Genomic DNA, 14,285 nt, shown 5'->3' with positions numbered 1-14,285 from the left:
CACGCCAGGCCTCCCTCTCCATCACCATCTTCCGGAGTTCACTCAGACTCACGTCCATCGAGTCTGTGATGTCATCCAGCCATCTCATCCTCTGTCGTCCCCTTCTCCTCCTGCCCCCAATCCCTCCCGGCATCAGAGTCTTTTCCAATGAGTCAACACTTCGCATGAGGTGGCCAAAGTACTGGAGCTTCAGCTTTAGCATCATTCCTTCCAAAGAAATCCCAGGATGGATCTCCTTTAGGATGGACTGGTTGGATCTCCTTGCAGTCCAAGGGACTCTCAAGAGTCTTCTCCAACACCACACTTCAAAAGCATCAATTCTTCGGCGCTCAGCCTTCTTCACAGTCCAACTTTCACATCCATACATGACCACAGGGAAAACCATAGCCTTGACTAGATGGACTTTAGTTGGCAAAGTAATGTCTGCTTTTGAATATGCTACCTAGATTGGTCATAACTTTTGTTCCAAGGAGTAAGCGTCTTTTAATTTCATGGCTGCAGTCACCATCTGCAGTGATTTTGGAGCCCCCCCCCCCAAAAAAAAGTCTGACACTGTTTCTACTGTTTCCCCATCTACTTCCCATGAAGTGATGGGACCAGATGCCATGATCTTCGTTTTCTGAATGTTGAGCTTTAAGCCAACTTTTTCACTCTCCTCTTTCACTTTCATCAAGAGGCTTTTTAGCTGTGTCTAGCACTCTTAAAAAGCAAGCAAAATGGGTTTTAAGGCAAAGAAAACCCCGCACAAATAGAGGTTGAGAGGCTTCAAGTAGGAATAAAAGGAAAGAAGCCTCAAGAAGATGTGATAATCATGGCGTTGCAGGTTCTGAATACACAGCTTCAGGGAGAAGGTTACTGAATCAGAGGGGGAAAGGGTCCATCCACAGCCACAGTGGAGAGTTAAAATACTTCTCTACAAGACAAAGACAACAACAGCAAAAAAAAAAAAAAGGTAAGAACATAGATTTGAACAAGACAGTTGAAAGACTGAATCTAATAAATACATGGAGAGCGCAGTGGCTGACCGTGCAGAACACGCAGTTAACACGCAAACGCGAGGTGCGTAAATCTCAACCAGCGCCAAAAATCCCCATCTCTTAGTCTGTGATCCCAAGGCAAATGCAACTAAATTGGAAGTTTACATAGAGAAGATTAATAAATCTACAAGCTAGTTCTTTGAAAAAACTTAAAGTCTACACAAGATTCAGGGGAAAAAAGTCCCCAAAACTCTGGGACTTCCAAGAAAGAACTTTTAAAGTCCCAGTCAGTCTGAATGAATAAAGGAAAGGGGAAAAGAGTATAGCATAAAATAGGAAACATTTTAGAGCAGAAAAGTGAAAGTCGCTCAGTGCTGGCCCACTCTGTCAGGCCATGGACTACACCATCCACAGAGTTCTCCAGGCCAGAATACAGGAGTGGGTAGCTGTTCCCTTCTCCAGGGGATCTTCCCCAACCAGGGATCAAACCCAGGTCTCCCGCATTGCAGAATCTTTACCAGCTGAGCCACAAGGGAAGCCCAAGAATACTGGAGTGGGTAGCCTATCCCTTCTCCAGGGGGTCTTCCTGACCCAGGAATCGAACTGGGGTCTCCTGCACTGCAGGTGGATTCTTTACCAGCTGAGCTATGAGGGAAGCCCTTTAGAGACATGAATTAAATAATAACTATTCAAGAGAGTTATACTGTCCCTAAAACCTTTACCACACAACCACAAAAGATAGTAGTCAAGAGTTTTACAAGTGAACTTTAAGAAACATTCAAGGTAAAAATACTTCTTTTGCAAAATATTTTCAGTGAATAAAAAAAGAAGATAAAGTCAGCTCACAAGTGTGTTGATTTAGAAACTGAGCAAGACACTCAGAAATAAAATTTTAAGTCAAGTTTAGTTATCATCATAAAGGTACATCTCTGAAATAAAACACTAGCACTCCAGTTCAGCAATCTGCATGTGGGTGCCCACAGCTGCACGTCTCATAACCAAGCAGAATTCATCCCAGAGCCGTGGATGGCTAAATATCAGGAAATAAACTTTTCAGTGTAATTTACTGCTTTAACGCACTTTCCTGGTGGCTCAGACGCTAAAGCATCTGGCTGCACTGCAGGAGACCTGGGTTTGATCCCTGGGTCAGGAAAATCCCTGGAGAAGGGAACGGCAACCCACTCCAGTATTCTTGCCTGGAGAAGCCCATGGACAGCGGAGCCTGGGGCGGCTACAGTCCACGGGGTCCCATAGAGTCGCACAGGACTGAGCAACTATCACCACTGCTTTAGCAGAAGAGTCCCTTCAGCACATGAAGAAAGACCTCAGCAGAACTCAGTAATACTTTGTGGTTAACGTCTCTGCACATGAGATGAGCCAGTTACCAAAGGACGGCTCCCAGCCTCCAGTCCCCGCTGCTGGTCAGGTTGGTGCTGACCAGCCCTGGCCCTCAGTGAGTGTGATGCTTAGCTCTGCCACCAGGGGGCAGTGGGGACACTCGGGTGCGAAGGGCTTCTGCTCTGGGTCCCGCTGGGAGTCAGCGGTATGGGGACAGCCAGTGGTCCCTGCTCCATCCAAACTTCAGTGCGGTCTAAGTGTCAATCGAAACGACTAGTGGAGGCTTAACCCAGGAAGGCAAGCGGAAGGAAACCTTCTGGAATGAATGTAACGAGCGCAGGGACCGATGTAGACGTTAAATTACCGCGCCCCCGGGTGTCTGCTACCACGTTTCTGCTCTTTCCTCCACGTATGGCAAGCCCTAGATTCTCGGGACTGCCCTCCCTTTTTCTTGACGTTACCAAACAAAACCCCAAAGCCTGACCATGAAAACAACAGACCTTTCTGATTGCTGGTGACATACATCTCATCAAGAAGCAGAAAAATAAAGTTTAGCACTGGGGCCAGTGGTTAAGACGCTGGGCTTCTGATGCAGGGAGCACAGGGTCAGGTCTGGCTGGGGCACTGAGATCCCACATGCGGCAGAGCAGGGCCAAGAAAAGATACTTTTAATTAAATAAGTAAAAATAAAGTTGAATAGCTATTTAGGGATCGCTGACCTAAATAACCTACAATAATCATTCGGTTACTCCCTGTTCCAACAATTAGAAGATTTAGGTCGAGGGTAATGATGTTTAAGAACATAATATAGGAAATGACTTTAGCTTACTGTCACTTTGAAGAGATAAGAACACCAGAAACTCTGCATCATAAAATGATGAAATACCCTGCCAAGGGCACTTGGGCTTGATAACAAAACCTCCCAGGGAGGGGTGCCAAGCTCCAGGCAGGTAACCCAGCTGCCCAAGCCGAGTCCAGTCCTGAGGGGCCGCGGGCCCTGGGGCCTGCCTGACCCTCCAGCAAGCCCTTCAAGGCCACCGTCGACGATCCCGGCCCCGGGCCCCTCTTGCCCGTGTTCTGGGGGAGGGGCTCTGGGCTCTGGGCTCCGGGCGGGTGGCTCCGCGGGAGGGCCTCCCTGCTGGCCAGACCCTGGCGCGTGTCCCTGGAGCTCCTGTGGGTCTGCTCCGGCCACGTCCACAGACTTTCCCTATTGGACTCACTGTCACCCCAACATCATCAGCTCCTGCTTTTCTCAGCTTCAAGACATTTGCGGAAACGGTCCCTTATGAAGGAACCACCACTGTTCCTCTTTCAAATATGGCTTTTACTTGGGACGTGGCCTTTTCTCCACCAACCAGGTGCTTGCAGGCAGGAACCTCTGCTCCACTGCCTCGGAGGCAGCCTCACTCCCCTGAGGGCTGTGGCAGGTCACTGGGCAAAACTGACCCTGGAACCCGGCTGGCAGAGCCCTCAGGGTAGGGACCGTAAATCCACAGTTGTCAGGACCACGTAAGGCCCCGAAGATGCTTAGAAATCCCACCGTCGTCAGTACACCTTAACCACATCGCCCCTCGACACACAGTCAAGGTGAACGCCCGCTGACTGAGCCGGCTCGCTTTTCCTTATGAGGCCACCATTGGGTGCATGCACGCGCCGGCACTATGGCCTTTTCCTAGCACGCGACCTTAAGAGGCAAACTGCCCTGGGTCGGGAAGATCCCCTGGAGAAGGAAATGGCAGCCCACTCCAGGATTCTTGCCTGGAGAGTCCCATGGACAGAGGAGCCTGGTGGGCCACAGTCCACGGGGCCGCAAGAGCCAGACACGAGGGAGCGACTGAGCAGCCCACTCATTCCTCTCAGTGCTCATTTCACAGACGTGCAAACTTGTTAAAACAACGTGCATTTAGAGGGGAAGGGATAGTTAAGCATTTTGGGATGGTCAGGTACAGACTGCTGTATTTAAAATGGATAACCAACCAGGACCTGCTGTACGGCACAGGGAACTGGCCGACTCATGCGGCCGCCTGGATGGGAGGAGGGTTTGGGGGAGAAAGGACACGCGGATATGTATGGCCGAGTCCCTTCACCGAAACTATCACAACGTTGTTATCAGCCATACCCCGATGCAAAATGGTTTGGGCGTTTAAAAAACAAGCCTTTACCTAGAAGTCTACGTTGAGCGTCCGTCATAAAGCCGCTCTCCTAAGGGGCCCGGGGCCCTCCTACTGGGAAGGCTCCTGAGCGAAGCCTGCCTCTCCCCTGTTCCCTGTGACCCCACCCGCGGACGGACCACGGCATCCTAAGCACACGGCTGAGCAGCGCGAGCCGTGAACGGCACGCACGGGACCCGGCATCGCAGGCTCCGGCCCCGCATCCGAGGCCCGCGCCGCGCTCACGTGGTGACGGTGTTGAAGCCGCAGGCCCGCAGCTTGAGCAGCCGGTCTCTCCAGGAGGCCCGTGGCACTCGGAAGTAGTGTATGGAGCCCCCGAGGATGAGGAACTCGCGGCCCTCCAGCGTGAAGTAGGGGTTGCGCCCGGCTCGCTCCTCAGTCTGAATCCCCCACGAGCGGTTCTGCAGCTCGCGGGGCGTCAGGTGCGACCAGTCGAACCTGCCGGGGGCCCAGAGGAAGAGGTGGCGGCGGGCAGAGCGAGGCTTTGGGGCCCCGCCCGGAGAGAAGGCGCTGGGCTCAGGCGCTGCCGCAGTTTCAGCCCAGAACGGAGAAGGGGCCCCCTGCTCAGGCAGACCTGCGCGGGCTTGGATGCAGCTTTCTGTGTTCGAATATAAAGTTATTTCTGTGTTTCGCCGGAGGAGCAAAACCCGATGAGGCAAATGGCAGGAAAAGGACGCACAGGACTCTTCTCCAGGAGAGACGGGGGCTGAAAGGACAAGGAGACCGCCCGTGACCCCGGCAGGCGAGGGAGGCGCGGGAGGGACCAGGGAGCGGCCCCGGGCGGCAGGAGCGGGGCCCGTGCTGAACCGGGGCCGCCGGGGCTGCCGCGCAGCCCGCCTCATTCTGCGCTGAGGGCTGCCTGTGGACTTTGCCTCCTAGAGGCCTGCGGCCACCAACAGGGCAGGAGGGGCACCGGGCGGGGTCCCGGGGACGTGGAGGAGGGGACGGGGCCGCCCTTGTTCCTGGGGTGCTGGGCCGAGGCGGGCTTGGCCGGGGCAGAAGCCGCGCTGGGGGACTGCCGCCCCGGGCAGATCTGGGGACCGCGAGGCCGCCCGCCCCGGGGCGGCCAAGCTGACCGCGACAGACGGCGGGAGGCCTCGGAGGCTCCGGGGCGAGGACGGGGAGAGGCGAGGGGGCCTCAGGGAGCCCGCGCCTGGAAGGCCCATGGGCTGCGGGGATGGGGGTCCTTCACCTGGAGCGCGGCGGGGAGCCCATCCCCGCGAGGGGAGGCGTCCAGGTCCCCCGACGCCGGGATGAAGCGGAGGGAGCGGCGGGTCGGAGGCCTCTGCGCGCAGACGCTTCCCAGCTGCGGGAAGGAACCGGAGGGTTAGCTTGAGTTCCCGGGACCGAAGGGCGCGAGAAGAACCCGAGGGCGGAAGCGAAGAGCAGGCGGTCAGCGCGCCCCGTGGCCCAAGGTCCACTACGGAGACGCTCAGCAAGGAGGCCACCGGGCGCGAGGGCGCCGGGCGTGCGCCCCTGGGGGGAGCCGTCTCCCCATCCCGCCGCAGGAGACGGAGAGAGTCACGGGGCGGGGTACAGAGGGACGCCGGTGGACGGAGAGTCCGTCCAGTGTCCGCAGCGAAGGCGGGGGCACCGCGGAGGCCTCGTTGCTGGGCACCAGGGGCGCCGCGGCGTCTCCTGCCGGAGGCTGCCGGGACCTTCAAGCCGGGTATCCGTTCTGCGGGGACTGCCTGGTGCAAGGCGGAGGTGAGGTGAGAAACAGGTCATCGAGGAGCCGGGGGTCCCAGGAGGAGCACCGGAGCCGTTCTCCTGGTCCCTACCCTCTGCGAGGACACGGAGGGATTTTAGGAGAATTTCCAGGTGAAATGGGAATTTCTGGTAATTGCCTGCTGAAGCAGGTGCTTCAGAGAGAGGAGGCGGACGGCTCCCGCGCTGGCAGCCCAGGCGAGCCGGGTAGTCAATGGGGATGTCTCCTGAGACCAGAAACGCAGGTCTGGGTAGAGATTTGAACACGCTGAGCCCTGTCTGAAGCACCTGGATCTGAAGTCCTGGGATGAAAAGTCTCTTTTCAGAGACTGGAAAATCAGACAGTCCCCTGGCCTTTTCTCCCTGAAGCCCTTTGCTTTTCCTGTGCCATTGGAAGGAGCAGAGCCCATGGCACCAGGTCAAAATTAAGACCAGAGTTTTCCGCGAGCGTGTGGGTGTTTGTTACTCTTGTCTGGCTCATCACAGGTACGTGTCCACCCTTGAGACCCGACCTCCCTGAGAATTTTGTACAATGTCCCTCTTTCTCTCATTCTTAGGTTGGATGCTAGGGGCTGCCTTGACTTTCCACTCCTTAAACACAGAAGCGCAATGTTCCATGTATTTGAATATACCTTGTTTTATAAATCTGGTTTTACAGCCACAGAACTGTATTCTTTTTTATCAAGATTGTAAAACTATTCTAGGGCCTGTGCCTTTCCATATACAATTTAGAAAAAGCTTGTCTATTTCTACCAAAGGCCATGCTGACATTTTGATGGGAACTGTGTTAGACTTTCCCCCTCCATGAGGAAGATTTAGCAGCCTCACTGTGTTGAGTCTTCAAATCTGTGAACCTGCTGTGTTTCTGAATTCATTTCGGTCTGCTATCACTCTGGGGGGCTTCCCTCATAGCTCAGATGGTAAGGAATCCACCCGCAATGAGGGAGACCTGAGTTCAATCCCTGGGTTGGGAAGATTCCAGTATTCTGGCCTGGAGAATCCCATGGACTGTATGTATAGTCCATGGGGTCAAAAAGAGTTGGACACGACTAACCAACTTTCACTTTTTTGATCAGAATTCTGTTTTTTCCACGCATGGTTTTTAGTTGTATACCCCGGCGTTTCATTTTCTTTTGAGCTATTTTAAAGTCACTATTTGTTTCTGGTGGTGCTGTACCTTTGTTGCTGCAGACTCCCCTCTTCTTGCAGCGTGAGGGGGCTGCTCTCCGGCCATGGTGTGCGGACTTCTCGTTGCCGTGGCTCTCTTGTTAGGGCGCATGGGCTCTGGGGCCTTCAGGCTTCAGGACTCGGGGCTCCCGGGTATAGTTGCTTCAGGGCACGTGGGATCTTCCCTGACCTGGGCCTGAACCCATATCCTCTGCACTGGCAGGTGGATTCTTTAGCACTGAGCCCCCAGGGAAGCCCCTCTTTTGAGCTATTTTAAATGGCATGGTATTTTCAAGTTCAGTCTCAACAAGTTCATGGTGAGCATAGAGAAATGCAGCCGGGCGTCTTGTGTGGATCTGGTATTCTGTGACCTTGGTATTCTCTCTCATTAATTCTACACAGTTGTTTTGAAACCCAGTTCCACGGGACTTTCTAAAGAAGCGGTTATGTTGGGAATTCCCTGGTGGCCCAGTGGTCAGGACCTGGTGCTTTCACTGCCGAGGTCCCACGAGACACATGGCCAAAAAATAATAATAATAATTAAATAAATAGAAGAATCTGGGATAGAAGAAGCAGAGCTGAAAATTGAGGGAAAAAAATCTTTTAAAACAGAAAGTCACGTTATCTGAAAAGACAGGTTTCTTTTTCTTTCCAATCGCTCCAATGTCTTATTAATTCTTCTTATCCCACTGTGGTAGCTGGAGTTCCCAGTACTGTCTTGAATAAGAGTGGTGAGAACCATCCTTACCTGTTTCCAGGTTTCAGGTAGCAAGCAGCTGTTTACCACTAAGTGTAATGCTAAGTGTGGGTGGGTTTGTATACATTGTTTATCAATTTGAAGTGATTTCCTTCTAGCCCTCTGTTAGAGGGCACTCTAACAGAGCAAGTTGGTGACACTCGTCGAAAATACAGCAACAGTTCTGCTCGGAAACATCTGACCTTCAGAGTAAGAGGGGTAAATAGGGGTCAACCAGGGAAGTGTGGCTGAGAACCTGCCTGCGGTCCAGGAAGACACCACACGCTTAGAACAAGCCCATGCTCCAGAGCCCAAGCACCCTGGAGCCCGTGCTTCCCAACAAGAGAAGCCAGGGCCCGCAGCTAGGGGCAGACGCTGCCCCCTGCAACCAGAGGAAGCCCGTGGGCAGCAGCAAAGGCCCAGCTCGGCCAAAAGCGAAGCACAAGATGACTCAAAAAAAAAGGGGGGGGGGGTAAAAATGACTACAGTGTGTCAGGTCAATGCCTGAGAGGTTTTGCTTCCAAATTCGCTCGCACTGGTCCAGCTTTGCTGCCAAATAATTTTAGAAGACACTTCAGGCTTTAGTGTTTATGGGCGTAGAGATTACAGAGAAGGGGCTGTATGCGGGTAAGTGTTAGCTTTGTTCCTGGAACGTTCACGGCTCTAGTTTCAAGAGGCCAAATGGACAGATCCTCCAATCTTGCCCCCTGAGCCGAGCAGCGGGAATAGTCGAGGACAGACTCCACGTTCAGCAGCTAAGCAGAGAAGTAAGCTCAAAAGCAAGGGGAAGCAATGCCCAGCGGCCCAGAGATCAAGACCCCCAGCAGAGAGAAGCGTGCGGATCATACTCAAGGGGAGGCCGCTTGGAACGGCCGCGGGGAGGGCCTGGGCCTCTAAAGAAGGAGAGAGCCGCGGAGAAAGGGCGGAGCCCCGGGCCGGGGGTCAGAAGGGGTGACGGGCCGGTTCGCAGCCTCTGGGGGGGCCCTTGGGCCCAGGGTGGGGTGGGGGCCGGGGTCGTGGCCTCCCTGTCGCGCTGGCCCGCAGAGGATTCCTGCCCTGGCTCTCTGTATTAGACAGTAAGTCCCCGACCGACGCACCTTCCAGCTTTGAGTTTCCGCAGGTGGAAACCCGCGTGTGAGTGAGTCCCCGTGCCTGGTGTATGCTGTCCTTGCGCGCGCCCTCTATCGTGGCTGTGCGGCTGTGCTTTACGCCCAGTGCCCTGTAGAGGGCGGTAGCACACACCACGTGGGCCACTGGGTACTGGTGCACAGTAGGGGTTAAAGGGAACAAACTTACAAGAGGGAAGTAGCCAGTTTACACAACCCCCAAATTCTGACCACCCGGGGCTTCAGCCAGGGGCTCAGTGTGCGCCCCGGCCCAACCTGGCAGGACCCATGTACTTACAGGGCCCCGGGTCGGAAGCAGCTCTGAGTCCACGAACGGAGGTTCCCTGTTCGAAGAAGTGACCGTCTCAGGAAAAGCCCCGCTGGCTCTCAGCTGAGCTGAACCGACCGTTCGTGCGGAGGCCGTCTGTGCTCAGCCCGCCGAGGCGAGGCGGCCGGAGCCTCCGGGCCACCCAGTCCCCTGGGTCAGCGCACTGCCAAGCCCCACGGCTCACCAACCGTGCCAGCGCTCCCCACCTGCCTGACTGATCTGCAGGACGGTGATCCCGCAGAGAGTCAGGCGTCTGGTCTGGGGCGCATGGACGTGACGAGGAGTTCTTGTGATGGGTCACTGCGTGGGACGCCGGTGGGGCTGCCTGGGGCTGTCTGGCCCAGACGTACTGGAGGAGGGCACGTTTCTCAGTCCCCACTGGCCCCCTCCCACCTTCCATCCTCTGCCTTCGCTTGCTCAGCGGCCTGAGACTGATGTCCCCCCCGGGCTGCACCAGTCTACCTGCCTGAGCGTGTGCGCCAACCGCCTGCCTGTTTCCCGAGCAGCGAGTCTGCTGTCATTCCAAGGCACCTCCAGCAAGGGCGGCCGGGGGCTGCCCAGGGCACTCAGCGTCCAAGGCGCTCCAGGTGTCCTGGCTCTGCCAAAGCACCAGCCACGGCCTGCAGCGTCCGGTCCCGGTGGTGGGTGAGATGCGGGTGCCAGCCCACTGCGGGGGTAAGTGTGCCAGGCTGCGCTCTTCGGCAGGAGCAGCCTGGGTGGTCAGCCCCCTGCGAAGGCCGTCGGCACAGCCGCGCCACCCCAGTGGGCCCACCCACCTCCACTAGAGCTTTTTCCCCTGTGAACCAGGCATCTTTTCAGGTGCTGAGTCTCATGGGCAGGACTCCAGCCCAGTAATTTACTGCTTGTGTGTGCAGAGTTGCTCAGTCGTGTCCAACTCTTTATGACCCCACAGACCGTAGTCCTCCAGGCTCCTCTGTCCATGGGATTCTCCAGGCCAGAATACTGGAGTGGGTCACCATTTCCTTCTTCAGGGTTTCTTCCCGACCCAGGGACTGAACTCAGGTCTCCTGCATTGGCAGATGGTTTCTTAACCACCGAGCCCCCAGTGAAGACCCAGTGATATCTTAGGCAAAGGTATTAATAATCTGAGAGTGGGGAGAAAGCCCGCTGTGTGCGAAGTGATGCTGGTCTTTGCAGCCCAGGAAAGCTCATAGCAGGAGGCATCATTTTCATGTCATGATGGAACTCTTTGGAATTTCTCTCATAACATTGAGATTTCATTACAAGAGGACCTTTATCAGGATGAGAATGCTGGATCAGATACTCAGGACTTTCCTCACTATGAGGCAACCTGTTTTCCATCGTCTCTCAGAAAAAAGACACAGTCTTCACAACTGAACGCACAGAGACAATGAGCAGAGGAGTGCATGGTCAGAGAGCAACAGGCCCTGAAGCGGAAAAGCTCATCGCTGAGTCGTGTCGGACTCTTTGGGACCCCAAGGACTGTAGCCTGCCAGACTCCTCCGTCCATGGGATTCTCCCGGAAAGAATACCGGAGTGGGTTGCCATTTCCTTCTCCAGGGCATCTTCCCGACTCAGGGATTGAACTTGGGTCTCCTGCACTGCAGGCAGGTTCTTGACCATCTGAGCCACCAGGGAGCCCCAACAGGCCCTGAGGCGGCCGGAAATAGTCATTCTGTGAGATCGGTCTACTCTCTTCTGGATGACTTCCAAGGCTGCTGGTTGCAGGAGTCGGCTGAGAGTTGGCATCTGTCTAGCTAGCTGGCTGATAGGGGGTTTATTGTTTTTAAATGAATTAAGCAATGTATATTTACAATTTTAAAAAAACTTCACACCTCCATGATGCTGCATGTCTGTCAAGACACCCCAGATGACTCCAAGGCCGACCGTGCCCTAGGGGCTGAGATGGTTCTCGGGTTTTGGTGTTTACATCTGGCACGCTGGTGAGTAAAGCCCGAGTTACTGTGAAAGCGTGGGCGGCTGTGTGTCCTGTCGGCTCCGCGGGTGACCTGCCGCACACCTGTGGTAAAGAGCCCCTGCCTTCACAGGCAACAGCAACAGATACTTTGCTGGCTCTGGACATGCCCGGGCCTGTTGTTGGACGTCATCCCTCCTTCCCAGAAGGTCCCAGTTGCCTCTTCCTTTCCGCGGGTTTCAGGAGCAGCATAACATGAGAAAACGCCCTGCTTTGAGCTGAGAGACCCTTTGCACACGGCCGAGACAGAATCCAGACATGTCCGACTCCCAGAGGCCAGCAGTCTGTCCCAGGTTCCCGAGTCTGCCCCCTGCCCTCTGCTGCTCTGCGCAGAGCTGCGTCTGCTCACTCCTGGGAACAGCCATGAATGTGATTTCTGTTATGCACCAAGCCCGTATCTCTGAACCGACAGAGAGAACAAGTCCACCACAGTAATGCAAAGGCAAGAAGGGAGTTTATTTCTAGCACGCTAGGGCCCAAGTCTCTTCCAGCACAGTGGAATCCGACAAGAGCCCCGAACGAAGCAGTATGGCGGCTTACACACAGGCAGCTCTTTGTCTCAGTTACAGGAGTAGCTGGCGTTACATGATTGGCCAGGCAGGATGAGCGCATGTCCTGTCTCTTTCTGGTAAACATGACTCAGGTCCTAGAGCCCGTCGTTCGGTCCCTAACAATTTCAGAGGGTGGTGCTCCGACGGTTGGGGGACAAACGGACCCACCAGCCCTGTCCCCAGAACGCCACATGCTCTCAGCCCAGGCCCACGGTCTCTTCAGCGTCAGCAGGCGGCCACCCAGGGGTTGGCTCTCCCGGGGCTGTGGGAGCGCTGGGGACCGTGGCCAAGCCACCCATGGGGCTTTGGGAGGCGGGGAGCCCGCGGTCACTGTGTGCACCCGCAAGGGCAGTCATGGGCCGGGGTGGAGACCCGGGCCTCCCCGAAGGACAGCAGCCCTCGGCCGGCCCTCAAGCTGATGAGCGTTGTCCTCCCCCAGGCGGGCCGCAGAAACGAGTGGGAGTCCATCTGCGGTCTGCACCTGAGTAGGGAAACTTGTTTCAAAGTGGGGAGCCAGGGAAGGGCTCCCCCTGATAGAAACCGGCTGAGCTTCTCAAGTTGCAGCCGGGTCTCCCCTCCCCCGGGGCTCTCTGGCAGGGGCGGGAGCAGGCAGCCCCCTGTGAACGTGCCCCGGAGACGCAGGGACCTGTGCGTGGGCCCACGGAGACCACATTTCCCTGCCAGGGCCCGCCTCCCGGCCTGCCCCGGGAACCTGGAAGCCAGGGCCCCTGAGATACAAGCAGCATGGAGCCGCCTTGCCGAGGTTTTTGGCACAATCTAGGTGGGGATGTTGGACGCCTCTCCATTCCGCTCGCCACAGTGACTCCACCACAGTGACTCCGCCACGCCTAATGCTGAGACGGATCCCAAAGACCCAACAATCGAAGAAAGCCGCCCGCCGACCCTATGACTCACACGGGCAGAGGACGGCCGCGCGTGTGTTTTGTTCACAAGTTATCGGTTTTCCATGCAAGGCGCTGCCCTTGGTTATGGGTGGGAAACAGCACTGAAGGGCCCTGGAGGCCTCTTCCTGCAGGTCCGAGGCTTGGGTAGAGGTCTCGGCTGGCCGGAGTGCGGCCACCGTGCCCAGAAAGGCCCGTGACGAGGGAAACGGGCCTGACGCCGATGGCAGTGTCCACGCCGGTTGTCACCCCGGGGGTGGGGTTCTCCTGGTACCCAGTGAGCAGACGCCAAGCGTGCAGCATGACAACCTGGGGGACACAGGGCGCCCACCCCTCAGCCACGAGGCCGGGAGGAGGGCTGTGCGGGCCGAGGTCGTGCACGCGGAGGGCTCGGTGGGTGGGCGGATGGCCTCGGTCCAGCAACGCCTGAGGACCTGGAAGGCGCCCGCATTCTGGGGGTGTGGCCCGGTGCCCACCCGGGCCCTCTGGGGGTCTGTGCTGCACACCCGGGGGGGCCCATGGCGGGAGCAGCCCGTCTGACCGTCTCGCGGGGGTCACACGCCTGCACTTCCTGAGAGTGTGGGTGACGAGGGCAGCGCCCCCGACCGCCTGGTCCACACCAGGCCGTTGCCTGGACACAGAGGGTGCCGGCCGAGCACTTGCGACCCTGACTGGTCGACTGGGGCGGCAAGCGTAGCCCCCGACCTGGCCCGACAGCGGCCACTCAGCACACGGCTCGGAGCTCCTCAGCTGCCCGCCGCACGGTGCCCGTGCACCTCGCGGGGACCCCCTTTCCGCAGGGCCCGTCTGCACTGGAATCTGCAGGCCTGCCCTGCGGGGCGCCAGGCTGCCCCCCCCCAACTGTGGAGACGGCCCTGGTGCGCCCCACTGTGGCTCAGAGCAGGGCGTGCGCCCCAGGGGGACCCGGAGCAGGAGAGGCATCCACAGGCGCTGGAAGTCAGGGGCTAGGGGAGGGCCGTGGAGTGGGATGGGGGCAGGGGGACGGGAGGGGGGCTGGGGGAGGGGGAGGGAAAGGAGGGGCGCTGGGGGAGGGTGGGGGAGGGGTGGGGGAGGGGCGCTGGGGGAGGGGTGGGGGAGGGGCTCGGGACCAGGCCACTTGGAGTCTTGAGCCTCCAGAAAGCAAGGTTTCCACAGGAGTGTGGAAAAGCAATGATGTATGGAATGAGACTTGGGGAGTCAAAGGAAAAGCTTTCTTCACACTGAAAATAAGAAACGCGCATGAGCTGCCTGCCAATCCCTCACTTAGAGCTCGTGTTTCACTCGATTTCTCGGGGGACACCTCTTGTTCCAAATCGGCACTCGCGGGGTTGAGGGCGCCGAGCAC

At 56.8% G+C, this 14,285-nt stretch overlaps 2 protein-coding genes across 2 annotated transcripts in view; both read right to left on the bottom strand.

Moving 5' to 3' along the window:
- GLB1L3 (galactosidase beta 1 like 3) overlaps positions 1 to 5,790 on the bottom strand; it is a 31,363-nt gene extending 25,573 nt beyond the window's left edge. Inside the window, exons 1-3 of the mRNA XM_069553278.1 lie at positions 5,679 to 5,790; positions 5,061 to 5,192; positions 4,712 to 4,924 (exon numbers count right to left, since the gene is read on the bottom strand). Of these exons, the coding sequence (XP_069409379.1) occupies positions 4,712 to 4,924; positions 5,061 to 5,192; positions 5,679 to 5,701 (368 nt within the window). The 5' untranslated portion in view covers positions 5,702 to 5,790. The remainder of the gene's footprint in view (positions 1 to 4,711; positions 4,925 to 5,060; positions 5,193 to 5,678) is intronic.
- Positions 5,791 to 11,922: 6,132 nt separating this feature from the next.
- Positions 11,923 to 14,285, bottom strand: part of LOC138420934 (beta-galactosidase-1-like protein 2) — a 35,345-nt gene continuing 32,982 nt past the window's right edge. The window contains exons 22-23 of the transcript XR_011249367.1: positions 12,954 to 13,249; positions 11,923 to 12,519 (exon numbers count right to left, since the gene is read on the bottom strand). The gene's annotated coding sequence lies outside the window, so the exon portion shown is untranslated. The remainder of the gene's footprint in view (positions 12,520 to 12,953; positions 13,250 to 14,285) is intronic.

The sequence above is a fragment of the Ovis canadensis genome, chromosome 15 (assembly GCF_042477335.2).
Source record: "Ovis canadensis isolate MfBH-ARS-UI-01 breed Bighorn chromosome 15, ARS-UI_OviCan_v2, whole genome shotgun sequence".
NCBI lineage: Eukaryota > Metazoa > Chordata > Mammalia > Artiodactyla > Bovidae > Ovis > Ovis canadensis.
This window is presented reverse-complemented; position numbering and strand designations above follow the sequence as displayed.